A 14,891-nucleotide genomic window follows, 5' to 3' on the forward strand; every position below is an offset into this window, starting at 1 on the left:
TAAGATATAACTATTTTCATCACCTCAGAATGTTCTCTAATGTCCATACCTAATCAGTAACCCCCCAATAGCTATTCTGATTTCCATCCCCATGGATTATTTTTGCCTCTTCTTGAATTTCATTTATAATAAAAACATGCAGTATGTATTTCATGTCTAGCTTTTTATATTTCTTTCAACATAATACATGTTAAGTTCACTCATGTTTTTACATGTCCAGAACTTTATTACTGTGAGTGTTCTATTTAAGACTGTACCACAATCCATTTGTGTATTCTCCTGGTAATGGGCATTTGCATCATTTCTAGTTTGGGGATATTATGAATAAAGCTGCATAAGATTTTTGTTTATCTTATTTTATTAACAAACAGTCGTATCCCTTGGACATAAGAAATTCCTGTGTTATTATGTTACGAGTGTGTTTAGTTCTGAGACACTGCCAGATTGTTCTCCAAAGTGGTTGAATCCATTTGCGTTCCGCTAGCAACTTATGAGAGTTTCAGTTGTTTCATGTCTTTTTGTCAGCACTTGGCAGTTTCATCATTTTTTAGTTTAGCGGTGCCGGGTGTGTGTGTGTGTGTGTGTGTGTGTGTGTATGTGTGTAAGTTTAAAAAAGGCAAATTGGGGAGCATCTGGCTGGCGCAGTTGGGGGAGTATGGGACTCGATCTTGGGGTCATGAGTGTGAACACCATGTTGAGTGTAGAGATTACTTAAACAAATAATACAACTTTTAAAATAAAAGGCAAATTTTGAAGAACTTAGGCCTAGCAATTTAACATGAAAAACTTAAGAATATGGAGTGAGCCATATTAATCGAGGGTTTAAGTTTTCTATTTTTGATGTAAAAAAGAAATAAACATTTATTTTTTTTCTTTTAATTTTTTTTTAAATAAGATTTTATTTGAGAGCAAGTGAGCACAAGTGGGGGGAGGGGCAGAGAGAGAGGGAGAAGCAGACTCCCTATTGAGCAGGAAGCCTGACATAGGGCTCTATCCTGGGACTCCAGGATCATGACCTGCACCGAAGGCAGACACTCAACTGATTGAGCCACCCAGACGCCCCTTGATTTCTTTATTTCTTAAATAGCTTCCTAATTTAGGAAGATCTGATCCAGGAAGAACCATCCTAAAACAAAGTTACTTTCATATAAAGTTAAGAGGTTAGTGTAACTCCAGTTTAACTTTTTCTTTTTCTTTTTCTTTTTTTTTTTTTAAGATTTTATTTATTTGAGAGCATGAGTGAGAGAGCACAAGCAGGGAGAGCAGCCCAGGGAGAAGGAGAAGCAGGCTTCCCCTGAGCAGGCAGCCTGATGTGGGGCTTAATCCCAGGAATCTGACTAAGCCACCCAGGTACCCCAACTCCAGGTTAACTTATATGACTTCTGTAAGTTCACTGTTAGCATTGAAATTAATTATATTGGCCATTTTTTATTACTTAGCATGTGCCACAGTCTGTACTCTATTGAGGATACAGGAGTGAACAAAACAAAGGCTTTGCTTGAATATAATTTAGATTTTAGTGACAATACAGACAGTGAATCAATAAATATGTAATGTCAAGTAATAACATAGAGGGAAATACAGGGTAAGAAGAGGTTGCCTGATGCACCGGTGTGGGAGGGGCTGTGGGGTTCATCTTTTGTATATAATAAACAGAGAAGACTTCTCTAATCAGTTGACACTTAAGTGGAGACCTTCTGGAAGTGAGGGAGCAGGTTATTTAGCTGTGTTAGGGAAGAGTGTGCTAGGCAGAAGGAACATTAAGTGCAAAGGCCCTGAGGCAGTATTTGCCCAGTTTGAAATGGTTGAAAATGAGTTGGGGCTTGCAGGGAGATCATGTAGGGCCTTCTAGACCATTTGGCTTTTATTCTCATTTTTTATTTTATTTTGTGCCATTAGAAGATTGTGAGCAATAGAATTAACGTGATTTGACTAATTATCACATAAAAATCTGTACACAAATGTTCACTGACACTTTATTTGTAATAGTCAAGAACTGGAATCATACCTGATGGCTTTCAGTATCTAAATGGTTAAACTGTAGTACATACATACCATGGAATACAATAAAAGGGAATGAACTGGGACTCCTGCGTGGCTCAGTCGGTTAAGCATCTGCCTTGGGCTCAGGTTCTGGGGTCCTGGGATAGAGTCCCACATCGGGCTCTTGCTCAGCAGGGAGTCTGCTTCTCCCCCTACCTGCTGCTCCCCTGCTTGTGCACACGCGCTCTCTCTCTGGCAAAGAAATAAATAAAATCTTAAAAAAAGAAAAAAAGAATGGGGCACCTGGGTGGCTCAGTGAGTTAAACTTCTGCCTTTGGCTCAGGTCATGATCCCAGGGTCCTGGGATCGATTCCCACATTGGGCTCTCTGCTCAGTAGGGATCCTGCTTCCCCCTCTCTCTCTGCCTGCCTCTCTGCTTATTTGTGATCTCTGTCTGTCAAATAAATGAATAAAATCTTAAAAAAAAAGTCTCTTTAAAAAACAAAATTATGAACTATTGATATAGCTACTTGGATGAATCTCTAGAGATTTATGTTTAATGATGTCAGTTCCTAAAGTTGCATATTATATGATTCTATGTATGTAACACTTTTGAAACCAAATTTTAGAAATAGAGGCAGATCAGTAGTTGACCAGGGCTTAGAGAGAATACAAGTAGAGGGAGGGGAGGGGCAGAGGAAGAGGGAGAAGCAAACTCCCTGCTGAGCAGTGAGCCTGATATAGGGCTTGATCCCAGGACCCCTGCCACCTATGTGATCCTAATGCAAAATATTGGAAAGAAAATAAATTAGAGTAATTGTGTAACGTTTTTAAAAAATCATGACAAATTATATGCTTGTTTCACTTTTTAGTTTTAGCTCTTTGCAAAAGATTATACCAGAAATGATATTAACAAAGACATGTGCCTTAGTTTAGCATAAAAATGTATTTAAAGGCCATAGCGAGCCATTGTTTTATTTAGTAATTTACAGTTGGTTTGTTTTTTTAGTTCATTGGTTATTATTCAAAAATTTGTCCAAAAATTGTTTGTTCAAAAATTCGTTCAAAAATTGTGAACAGTTCACAGCGTGGATCTCAAAGCCATTATGAAAATGTTAACCAAGAAATTTTTTTTTTAACCAGACTGAGAAATAGAGGTGTTGCAGGGCCATATTAACTCTCGGAAAAAATAGGTATAGAACAAAAAAATAATACTAACTATTAACTGAAATTAACATCCCTTAGTGCATCTCTTGTCCTTACCCCTTACAACCAATCTGTGCACAAGTCCTTTTAGTTTGCTTCCAAAATGCGTCACACTTTTATTCACTTCTCTCCATCTCTGCAGCTACAACCCTACAACTATTGTTTCTCACCTAGATAGCAGAGTCCTAGACTGGGAGAGTGGCTAGGGACTTTTTGTTCCTGGCTCAAAAGTCACCTTTCAGAACAGCTTTCTGAACTACTTACAGTAACCTTCCTGATCCTCATCTCCCCTGTAGCAAATTGTCTGGGGGCTTTTCCTTACAGTATTTGTTGTTTTCTGGTATTATCTTGTTCCTTTGTCATTTTTTGTCTGTATGCCACCTTCAAAATGGAGCAAGGAACTTGTCTGTCTTGTATACTGTACTTGTCCATTGTCTGGAACAAGTCAATTCCTGATACAGAGGATGCTCAAAATTATTTGTTGAGTGAACAGCACATATACTGGAAAACAAATATTCATCTGGGATCTTGAGAGAAAACTTTCTGATGTGGTAGGGCACCTTGGTTCAGTACCCAGGGATCTTAGGAGAAGCCAGTGAGGAACAGACACACAGTCTTGAGCCTAGTAAATCTGAACAGTGAGGTTTGGTGCCTCCTGAGGACGAAACTCATTTCTTTACCCAAAAGAAAATAAAATTTTCATCAGGGTTTATATTTAATTACAGAGCTCTGAAAGCTAGATGTGTTTGTTTTAACTGGGGAAGATTAGATAGTGGAGAACTCTGAATATCAAGCCAAAATGGGCTGACACTGAGGGAAGAGAGAAAGTGAGTAATGCAGAGACTGCACAGGATTGACAGAAGTATCAAAAACGAATTGTCAGTGCTTTTTGAATTATGGTAAAGAGAGTAGAGTTAGGGAGCCGGAGGGACTCTAGATATCTGGGGGAGGAAGAGCGAACTACTAAAAAGGGCAAAGGGAGGTGATATATGATCCAATTCAGTCAAATTTGGTTTAATTATCTGGCATCAGGTGCTGTCCCTGGTGATGGCAACTCAGAAGAATGAGACATAGGCAGGAATGTCTGCTCTTCGGGGGCTTACAGTGTCTAGCAGGGAAGACAGATGAATGATGACTTCTAATGCAGTGTTATTGTAGGTTTGATAGGAGATAGATACCTTTAGGAGTTGCTGGTCAGCCAGTCTATGCTTAGGATTTCACATGGTGGTCCTCAGCTTTACTTTTATAGAGACCTGATCTCAATCCACCAATAAGTGCCTAATCTCCTAAAAAGTGACCCATACTAACCACACTCATAAGAGATTGGTACATAAGCCAAAATACCATTTAGTAATTTACAGTGAGGAAAGCTATGTGAATAGCCCAAGTTTTAATAAGAAGATTACTTGGTGAACATGTAGAAGAATAAAGGAAAGTAATTGAATGATGTAAATGTCAAATGGTATCAGGCTTTGGTTGCCTGATGCTGCTTCTCCATACCAGCACTGTAATTGGAATGAGAGCAAGCCAGTCACATCTGTTGGTCAGGATGTCATGACTCCCTTGTGCTCACTGAACGTGGCCAGATCTTGCTTGATGACCCGCATTTTCTTTACACCTGCATTCTTACTGGCTTCTTTAGTTATGTTACCACCATTCAGTAGTAAATTATTCTATCTGCTTCTTTGGGAAATAATCTCTTACCATTGTACGTTGATAAATATCAGTTAAACCCTTAAGTCTTGAAGATACTTAGGTACAATCTATGGTTAAAATGGAGATATATACAAGGATAATGGCAACATAGATAAGGAACCATTAGGACCAACAATTAGCTAACAGCTAACCTGTTAGCAAGGATGAGCAATGTGAATCATCATGCGCAGAATCTTCTAGGAATGTGAATTGATAGAACCAGTTTGAAAATAGTTTAACATTACCCAGTGAAGTTGAGTATTACTATACGCTTTCCCCAGCAATTCCCATTCCTAGGTTTCAATAACTTGGAGAAACTCTTGCACATGTATACCAGGAAATAGGTAACAAGATTGTTTATAGCAGAAAAACAGGGGAAAGAGCAAGTTCAGTCAAGTGTTCAGTTATACAATGAAATACTATACAAAAATGAAAATATAAGAAGTACAGCTCTAAGCATGGACTCAAAAAAAGTTGAGCAAGTCGCTAAAAGATATATGCTGTAGGAGTCATTTGTATAAAGTACAAAAAAAAGAACAGACCTAAACCTGTTAAGGATGTGTACATGTAATGTAAAGCTATAGGGGAAAGCAAGAGAATGGTTAATTCCAAATGCAGTCCAGTAGCTGCTTCGTTGGGGGAAGGAGATGCAGCTGGAAAGGGGAACATGTGAGTCCTTCTAATGTTCTCTTTCTGAAGCTGAACACTGTGTTTGTGGGTATTTATTTTATTATTCTTTTTTAATTTTGATTTTATTATTCTTTCAGCCATATTATAAACATGCTTTGTGGGACAGAGTTTACTCTGAGATAAAGAGCAATGTGTTAGAGTAAGCTCTTCAGTCATTGCAAGGACTATTGTGTTCCAAACCTATAGAACCTGGGTGACACAACATTGCCTTGGCCTCTAACATTATCTTGTCCATTATAGTGCCGTAGTAGTAGGATGACTATTGAATTTATGGCCTGTACTGGAACACTTTTGAAAGTAAAGGGAGCGGATACACAAAATAGTTTTTTTTTTAAATATTTATTGACTAAGGGATTGGCTTTATTATATACTGTAAACCTCAAAAATAAATTCTGTTGAATCACAGTAAAAACTTTTTTATAATGATTGTCTAAGCATTAAAAAATAGTATATGCTAAATAATTACTCTTGGTATGTGCTCATATGCTTTTATCAATTTCTTACCCTTCTCTGTCTCAAATACCATGTCATTGGTATTTTTATGAAGGGACCTTTTTTTTCCAAATGTTCCTAATTTTTCTTTCTTTCTTTTTTTTTTTTTAAAGATTTTATTTATTTATTTATTTGTCAGAGAGAGAGAGAACGAGAGAGCGCACACACAAGCAGGCAGAGTGGCAGGCAGAGGCAGAGAGAGAAGCAGGATCCCTGCTGAGCAAGGAGCCTATGTGGGACTCAATCCCAGTACCCTGGGATCACAACCTTAGCCAAGGACAGTGGCTTAACCGACTGAGCCACCCAGGCGTCCCCCTAATTTTTCTTTTTACCCCCCAAATTGCCTGCCAGTTTCTTTGAAACTGCATTTGATAGTTAATATATTTGAAAGTACTTATACCTTCTATTAAATCTTCTCTGCAGAGTGTATTATTATTTTTTTAAAAGATTTTATTTATTTGTTTGACAGAGAGAGACCATGAGAGAGAGAGAGAGAGAGAGAACATAAGCAGTGGGAGTGGGAGAGAGAGAAGTAGGCTTCCCACAGAGCAGGGAGTCCGACGTGGGGCTCCATCCCAGGACCTTGGGATCATGATCAAAGGCAGATGCTTAATGACTGAGCCACTCAGATGCCCAGAGTGTATTTTTTTTTAAATTTTATTTATTTGTTTGACAGACAGATTACAAGTAGGCAGAGAAACAGGCAGAGAGAGAGAGAGGAGGAAGCAGGCTCCCCGATGAGCAGGGAGCCCGATGCAGGGCTCGATCCCAGGACCCTGGGACCATGACCCGAGCTGAAGGCAGAGGTTTTAACCCACAGTGCCACCCAGGTGCCCCAACAGAGTGTATTATTTTTAATTGAGAAAGATATACCCTGAAGATACCTCATAAGCTTAGTATCTTAAGTTGGAAGTATCAAGTGGACATTTACCAAACTTAGTAATAACAACAATGATAATAATTTGATTAAAAACAAAAACAAAAACAAAAAAATCCAGGATAATTGCTAAACCAAATGAGATGCCTAGTAGAACAGGTGGAAGCCAGACCTGTCTCGGGCAGTTACACAAAATGCCTGCAGTTTAACATCTGCATCAGTACAGTTCTGTTAATTTGCTTGTTATTGGACCCAGGTGGCTGCTAGTCAGGTCAGGAGCTGACCCCTACGGTGAACCTTCCTTTCTTCTTAGGGGATGAAAACATGTAAAAGGATCCATAAACTGTTACTGGTTTGAGGAGGAAAATATATTTGTTTAAATATTAGGTTGGGAAAACTTGGGAGAAAGGAGTAGTAAAAGAAATACATCCAGACTTCGAAGTACTGGGTATTTTATAGCCAAGAAAAATTGAGCCAAATCACAGTCTAAGGATTATTCCTTGTTCACATAGGAACTTTTTTTTTTTTTTTTTAAGATTTTATTTATTTATTTGACAGAGAGAGAGCTCACAAGTAGGCAGAGAGACAGGCAGAGAGAGAGGAGGAAGCAGGCTCCCTGCCGAGCAGAGAACCCGATGCGGGGCTCGATCCCAGGACCCTGGGATCATGACCTGAGCCAAAGGCAGAGGCTTTAACCCACTGAGCCACCCAGGTGCCCCCCACATAGGAACATTTTATGAAACAAATGATCCACATTTACAGCTAGAACTTACAGAAATACTTTATTTTTACTTTGCACATTTTGTGGGATTTATTCAAACTATCTTTCATAGGAACAATTCTGCTGTACATGGAAAAAGGCTGCTTGTTGAGCTTTACCTCATTTAGGAAAGATTCACACGGTGAAGAAATGCAAAGCTCCTTTCCTATAATGAGACCCTCATGACCACCCTTGCCAGTCAGTGGGTGACATACCCCAGGATGGTTTGGAGTTTTTTATAGAAACATTTTTAAAAAGCTGCATTTTTTCCTTTAAAAGCACCTTTCCAAAAAAAATTTTTAGAACAAAACCCGTTTTTTTATTGTTTCTTTTTTTTGTTTTTGTTTTTGTTTTCTAGTGGCAACTGGCCACTCCTTACTGGGGGAGTGTGTTAATATACCCCCTTATTAATATTGAGTCAGAAGATAGTGTTCTGTACAATTTACAGTAAAACAAATGTGTCTTAAACATAATGTGCTTAAGCAGAGTACTCTGGTAGCAATAATTTGAAAGTCACTGATGGGAAAAATTGTATTTTGGCACACATGAGTTCTTTCCTCCTAAAACTTAGTTATGAGAAATTCTAAATTTTACCAAATGGATGTTTTATAGGTTTGAATTTTTATATTCCCTCCTCCTCCTATTTTTCCCAGTTGATTTTGTTTTTCAGCAACAAAAAATAAAAGGTAAGGATATGGAATGATCCATAGACAAGGGTAGTGTGTAATAGATGGCCAAAGAATATACAACAGCTGGAAATTACATTTCACTCAACCTAAAAATAGATCAAAGTAGTGGAGATGACTTAATATTTGAAATGTGTATGTTCTTTCTCTCTATAGTTTTAAGGAAAAGTGGAAATCACTCCTGACTATACTGCATAGCAAAATTTAGTGATTTCCTATACTGCAAATCATGGCACTACCATTCCGGAAGGACTTAGAAAAGTACAAGGATCTAGATGAAGATGAGCTCCTTGGGAATCTATCAGAAACAGAACTGAAACAACTGGAGACTGTTCTGGATGACCTTGACCCTGAGGTAGGTGGTAATGAGATAACTTCAGACCCTTTGAAACTAAATAACTTCCTTTGAGCAGTTATCTTTCTCATGACTTTTCTCTGGCACTCCCCGCCCCCCCCATTCTCTCTTTATCCAGATGAACTTTTTCCCTCTTCTCAGTTCCCCCACTTCTGCCCCCTCAGCTCCACTGACCTGCCTGTTCTGAACTACTTTCACCAACAACCTTATTCTCAAGTTTATGAAGTCGGTCCAGTAAGAAATTTTTTCTCTGGTGCCTAGGTGGTTCTGTTGGTTAAGAGTCTGCCTTCTCCTCAGGTCATGATCCCTGGGTCCTCAGATCAAGCCCCACATCAGCTCCCTGCTCAGTGGGGAATCTTCTCTCTCCTCCTGCTCTTGTGTTCTCGCTTGCTCTCTCTCTTTCTCCCTCTCAAATAATGTCTTAAAAAAAAAAAGAAAAAGAATTTTTCTCTCTGGGCAGGGAGGAACATTTTTGAAGCAGATGATTAGCTCTTTGATGTCTGCCAACCTCTGTGCCTCTTCAGAGCTTCTATACTATGATGACCCTGTGTAGTGTCTCTCCAAGGTTCTTTGTGACCTTAAATCTAACTGTACCTTTCTGAAACATGCTGACCAAAGTGAGTAAGTTTCTAGCCCTTAGTAGACTAGATCTAAGTACACAGCAATATTGCAGTCTATGTGGAGCAGATCTGAATATATGTATAAATGTTTTAATTTGCGGAGTGGATGTTATTCGTCTTATAAGTTACACGGGGCTAAGGTAGAGCCCCTTGACTTCTGAACTGTTATTCCCTGGTAGGTATGTAGGGAGGGGGGTAGTCATTGAAGGCAGAGGCCAAAGGTTATGGCTGTTTAACTTGAAGGTAAGGGTTATTTGCTAGGCTTCTTTTTACTACATGTTTCTTTATGTTGAGACATTGATTTTTAGTGCCTTTTAAGAACGAGGCAGAGGTTGTTTTATAAAATTGTTCTTGGTATTACAACACATTTCCTGCTGGCATGTGTTTGAATTTTTATTGAGAATTAACTCTTTTTCTCAGCATTACTTGAGCACTTTAATAATGTACCTATGCAGATCAAAACTCTTAACCGGTGAACTATCCTCTCCCGAGTGTAATAAATACTGCGTTCTGTGGAAAAAAACAAAACAAAACAAAAAAAAAACTCTTAACCATAATTGTTATCACAAGGAAAAGTTTGTGGTACTCCCGAGTCTAGGGGATAACTCAGGATAACAGTACTGTTTTGATCATGTCACAGCAATATCTTCTACAGGAAGTTCACCCTGTTAGACCTGTTGGAATCAAGTGATTGTACAACTGGCAGGAGCATTAAGTGCTCACCTAGCCCAGTGTTTCTTAACCTTGACACTATTGACATTTGGGGGCTTGAATTATTCTTTGTTATGGCGGTTATCCTGTGTGTTTAAGTTATCCTGTGTCCTGATCTCTACTCACTACATGCCAATAGCACAGTCCCCTGCTTAAAAATGGGCCTGGGACTTTGTTTTAATTAGCTGGGGTAAGATTACAGACATGGAGAAATAGTTTAATTCTTAGTTTCCAAGAGCAGGAAGCACACAGGGCTGCCCGGGAAAGCACCTGGATTGGTCAGGAAGCAGAAGCAGCAAGTGGTCCAGAACATTTCTTATGGTTTCCAAGGGAAGGAATGGGTGGGACATGGTTGGCAAGTTTGAGCAAGTTTAGTATTGGATAATTTGAGTAATTTCAGTGGGCTTTGGGCCAGAGGAGTAGTCTCCAGTTGTCTAGTTACCTGGTTCTGGATGATTCAGGGTGTGTCTGCAGGGGATATTGGCTTGTTGTGCGAGAGAGAGAAAGGACGTGGTTGGGGTTTGGGCTCTGGATTGGATAGTTTTCGTATGGAAAGCACACTGTTGGGTAGGGGCAGGGAGAGTTGTTTGCTATCCCTAGGAATTAGCTAGCCTAGCTCAAGGAGGGATAATCTTTCTAACATTAGCAAGGCCCCCAGAGGCAAAGAATCATGAAATCCAAAAAATAAAAAAACATGATTAATACTTCCTCTCCTTACTTCTGACAACCAAAAATGTTTCTGGACATTGGCAGTTGTCCCCTGTGGGAGCACCTTGGTTGAGAAACACTGGGTTAGCACTTGCCCTCTGTTTTACAGATGGAAAACAAAAGGTGGGTGACTTGCCTCAGTTTCTGCAGTTAGAGAAAGAACTGAGACCAGATCTCTCATTGCCTCATTGCTCCTGGCAAAGTCTAGTGATCCTTCTGTTCAGTTGCAGTGAGGCGCCTGTTAATGCGTGCTCTATGCTATACATGTGAAAAAGCCCATGGTTTATATTTTCTTGTTTGCAAAACCGTGGCCTGCTTCTTATATGGGGAGGCTTGAGTTCTAACTTTTAGATGTATTTTTCCAGTTCCCCAACCCCAGTTGCAACTCCCCCAACCTCAGATACTATTAGTTGAAACTAGAAGAACAATGATGTTTATTGACAACATGCCACATGTTGGGTAAAATTCGGGGGAAGAGTGCCAGTGAAAGATGAGGTAAGAAAAGAGAACAAGGGTAGTAGCAGCTACTCCAGGCAGAGAAACCCCCCTGGAACTTACAAAGTCTCAGAAGATAAGGAAGAAAAGAGTGGACAGAGGTTGTATATGGTTCCTTGTTATGTTTTAGAGGGCCACTTTATTTTCCTTATGCTGCATTCAGTATATTTACTTGCCAACTTACTCCATTTTCTCAAAACACCCATCCTCTAAAGATAGCCAGATAGCCAGCCTAGGCAAAAAAAAAAAAAATTCCAAGGCTTGGAATATATAATTACAACAAAATTCTATGAGGGAGAAACCTGTACTTTTTAGTGGCAGTCATTTTAATGAGATCTTTACCTGTTTCTTGAGTGATTATGATCTATTAACTTGACTAAAGTATACTTCCAATAAAGCATGGTTGTTGGGTTTATAGCCTACAAAGCCAGTTACCTGTCATTTATTTTGTGTTCAGAGACTGTATTTAAGGAACCATGATTCCAGCTGACATATCACTTAAAACTTCCATGTTTGTGTGGGCTTGAGCATACCTGGGAATAGTGCAACTTCCTCACTACCACAGTGAATAGTGCAACTCCCTTACTACCACAGTGAAAGAGCAGTATGCATTATTGACTGGGATGGAGAGTAACTTTAATTAATTTGCCTTAATGAGCATTTTTCCTTAAAAGTATTCTCAGGGGCGCCGGGGTGGCTCAGTCAGATGAGCATCTGCCCTTGGCTCAGGTCATGATCTTGAGGTCCTGGGATGGAGCCCCACATCAGACTCCTTGCTCAGTGGGTAGTCTGCTTCTCTATCTCCCTCTCCCCCGTTTGTGCTCTCTCTTTCTTTCTAAAAAATAATTCTTAAAATAAATAAATGAATAAAAGTATTCTCAAATCTTTATTCAGTAAATATTTGGGGGAGCAACTGATAGATTCTGGTACCTGCTAGGCTTAGGAATATAAGAGTAAGCAAAACAAATGGGTCTTTGCCCTCATGATGCAGGCTGGGAGGAATGGGAGGGGGTAGGCATTAATTGAATAATCATGCCATATTAATATAAGAGCATATAATGGTAGGTCAGGAAAAACTTCCTTTGGGGAAATGGAGCTTTAGTCTTAAAAACGAGTAGTAAGGGGCGCCTATGTGGCTCAATTAAGTGTCTGCCTTTGACTCATGTCATGATCCCCTGGTTCTGGGATCAAGCCCCAAGTCAGGCACCCTGCTCAGCGGGGAGTGTGCTTGTCTCTCTCATCAGACTCTCCCTCCTGCTGTTGTTCTTGCTCTCTCTCAAATGAATAAATACAAAAATCTTTTGCAAAAAATGGTGGACAGAGCATTCTAGAGAAGGCTTCTGGTAGAAGGAAGTATGTCACAAACACAGGGGAGGAACAAGGGCTAGAGTGGCTAGAATGGGGAGGATATGTGAGGTGAGGCTAGAGAAACATCATGGAGTGTGAGAGTGAGGTATGAAGACTATCAGACAACAGATCTCGGGAGACCATTTGAGAAGCTAAGGTAATATTCCATGCCAGCTTGATCATAGCTTGAATCAAAATAATGGTGTTGGAGATAGAGGAAGGTAAACAGATGAATAAGCTTTTTAGGAAGTAAAAATGGGTAGAACTTGATGGTTCATTGGGAGTGGATTCTTCAAGTGTAGCTCTCTTTTTCGAAGTTGGTAGGTAGAAATCTTGTTTGTTTATTTATGTTCTCGTATACAATTTTGTGTTACAAAAACGTTTTTAGTGTAGGGTTAGGAACAGACCTTCTTTGTGTTTCATATTTATAGGTGAACTTTCGGTGTAATGCCTACCATTAGAGGAGAACACAAAGGTGGATTTTATGACAATTACTATGGATCTCAGCAAATGGCCATAATTGAAGTGCTATATTTTCTAGTTATAAAATGTACATTCCCTATTATTATCTATGTAAGATCTCCCTTTATAATGAAAATTATAACATCCATGAGATTCAGCATTATTGCCAACTTTGGGATGTGTTACAAAAGAAGATGGCCCTTTTGTATGACTTCTCAGGCTGCCTTCCATTTCCAAAGCAAAGGAATATCTAGGAATAGTGAGACAAAGCCATATTACCACTTTGCCTTTCACTGAGCAAAAGAACGGAGCTCATGTTTTCTAAACACTGCTTTTTATTCCTGGACTTAGTAAAAATTCAGAAAATTTTCTTGTAAGAGACAACTTTAGTCTATCATCTACCCCCCTTCCCCACTCTGAGTCCCTCCATGCACTCAAAAAGACTGTACCCACAGGGAACCCGGGGATGTAGCTCTTGATATGACTCCTAAGCTGTGCCTTACTTAGTGCATGAGTAGCAATGACGGTGATTGCTGCAAATACATCCTAGTACTGATGTGTACATACATGCATGAAGAAGTTGAACCTTTCACATTGTGTTTAGACACAAACATGTGAACATTAATGTCCTGATAGCTTACTATACAGCATACACGGTTTTATACAAAAAAGTCTTTACTGTGAAATAGTAATCTATGAAGGAATACGATGTATATATCATTTAAAATTCTTCTGTAATAGAATTATTTTCCATATATGCATATATGCTGAGCAGTTATTAGTCATTAAGAAAACTTTTTTTAAAATTACCATTTAGGACATTTAAAAAATAAAGGGAGTTTCCTTCTAGTAGAGTACTTCTGAAGAAAATGTGTATGTGCTTATTTTAATGACGTGATTGAATTCTACCTAATGAAGAAAAACTTTGTGTGAGACACTTTTACATTGCTACCCTAAAATCCTCTAACGAGGTGTTTAATATCTGTATCACATTCCAGTCTGTAATTCTTTCTTAAATGGGTACTCTGTGGAAGCATATAGTATTGGCATTCTTGGTGGTCATAATGGCTGATTCGTTCTCTTTGGCAGAATGCCCTCCTGCCTGCAGGGTTCCGGCAGAAGAACCAGACGTCAAAGTCCGCCACAGGGCCATTTGATAGAGAACACCTCCTTTCATACCTGGAAAAGGAAGCATTGGAGCATAAGGACAGGGAAGATTATGTGCCCTACACAGGAGAAAAAAAAGGTAAACACAGAACTTTGAAGTCATTTTTTGGTAGCACTTGATTTTTCTTTTTATAGGTAGGTAAGTCTGGAGAAGTAATATTTGTAGAGATGCATCATTAGTAGCTTTAAAGATGGGACACTGTTGACTGTTGACTTAAAAACTTGTTAGGTAATTTGGTGCTTCATTTGCATTTTTCATCAACTTGGCCAGTAAGTTCCTTTTTAATTATTTGTGAGGTTTTATAATACAGTGATTTTATATAGCACTCTAGTTCTCTACTGTAACAAATTTAAAAGTGTACTGAGGTAAAATTTTAAATTCAGTAGTGTATTGCAGAATGCAAATGATGACAAAACACTTCTCTGTTCCAACTCCTCTCTCTAAGGAGACGTGCCATCAAATAATTCAGGTCATATTTTCTTTTTTTTTTTTTTTTTTAAGATTTTATTAATTTATATGACAGTAGAGATCACAAGTAGGCCGAGAGGCAGGGAGAGACAGGAAGGGAATTAGGCTCCCTGCTAAGCAGAGAACCCGATGCAGGGCTGGATCCCAGGACCCTGAGATTAAGACCTG

The 14,891-nt window shown here is 39.1% G+C and overlaps 1 protein-coding gene across 1 annotated transcript in view; it reads left to right on the forward strand.

Annotated features, from left to right (window-relative positions):
• Positions 1-14,891, forward strand: part of TMOD3 (tropomodulin 3) — a 75,849-nt gene that overhangs the window by 22,976 nt on the left and 37,982 nt on the right. The window contains exons 2-3 of the mRNA XM_032343730.1: positions 8,546-8,744; positions 14,177-14,333. Of these exons, the coding sequence (XP_032199621.1) occupies positions 8,619-8,744; positions 14,177-14,333 (283 nt within the window). The 5' untranslated portion in view covers positions 8,546-8,618. The remainder of the gene's footprint in view (positions 1-8,545; positions 8,745-14,176; positions 14,334-14,891) is intronic.

This window comes from Mustela erminea, chromosome 5 (assembly GCF_009829155.1).
Source record: "Mustela erminea isolate mMusErm1 chromosome 5, mMusErm1.Pri, whole genome shotgun sequence".
Lineage (NCBI taxonomy): Eukaryota > Metazoa > Chordata > Mammalia > Carnivora > Mustelidae > Mustela > Mustela erminea.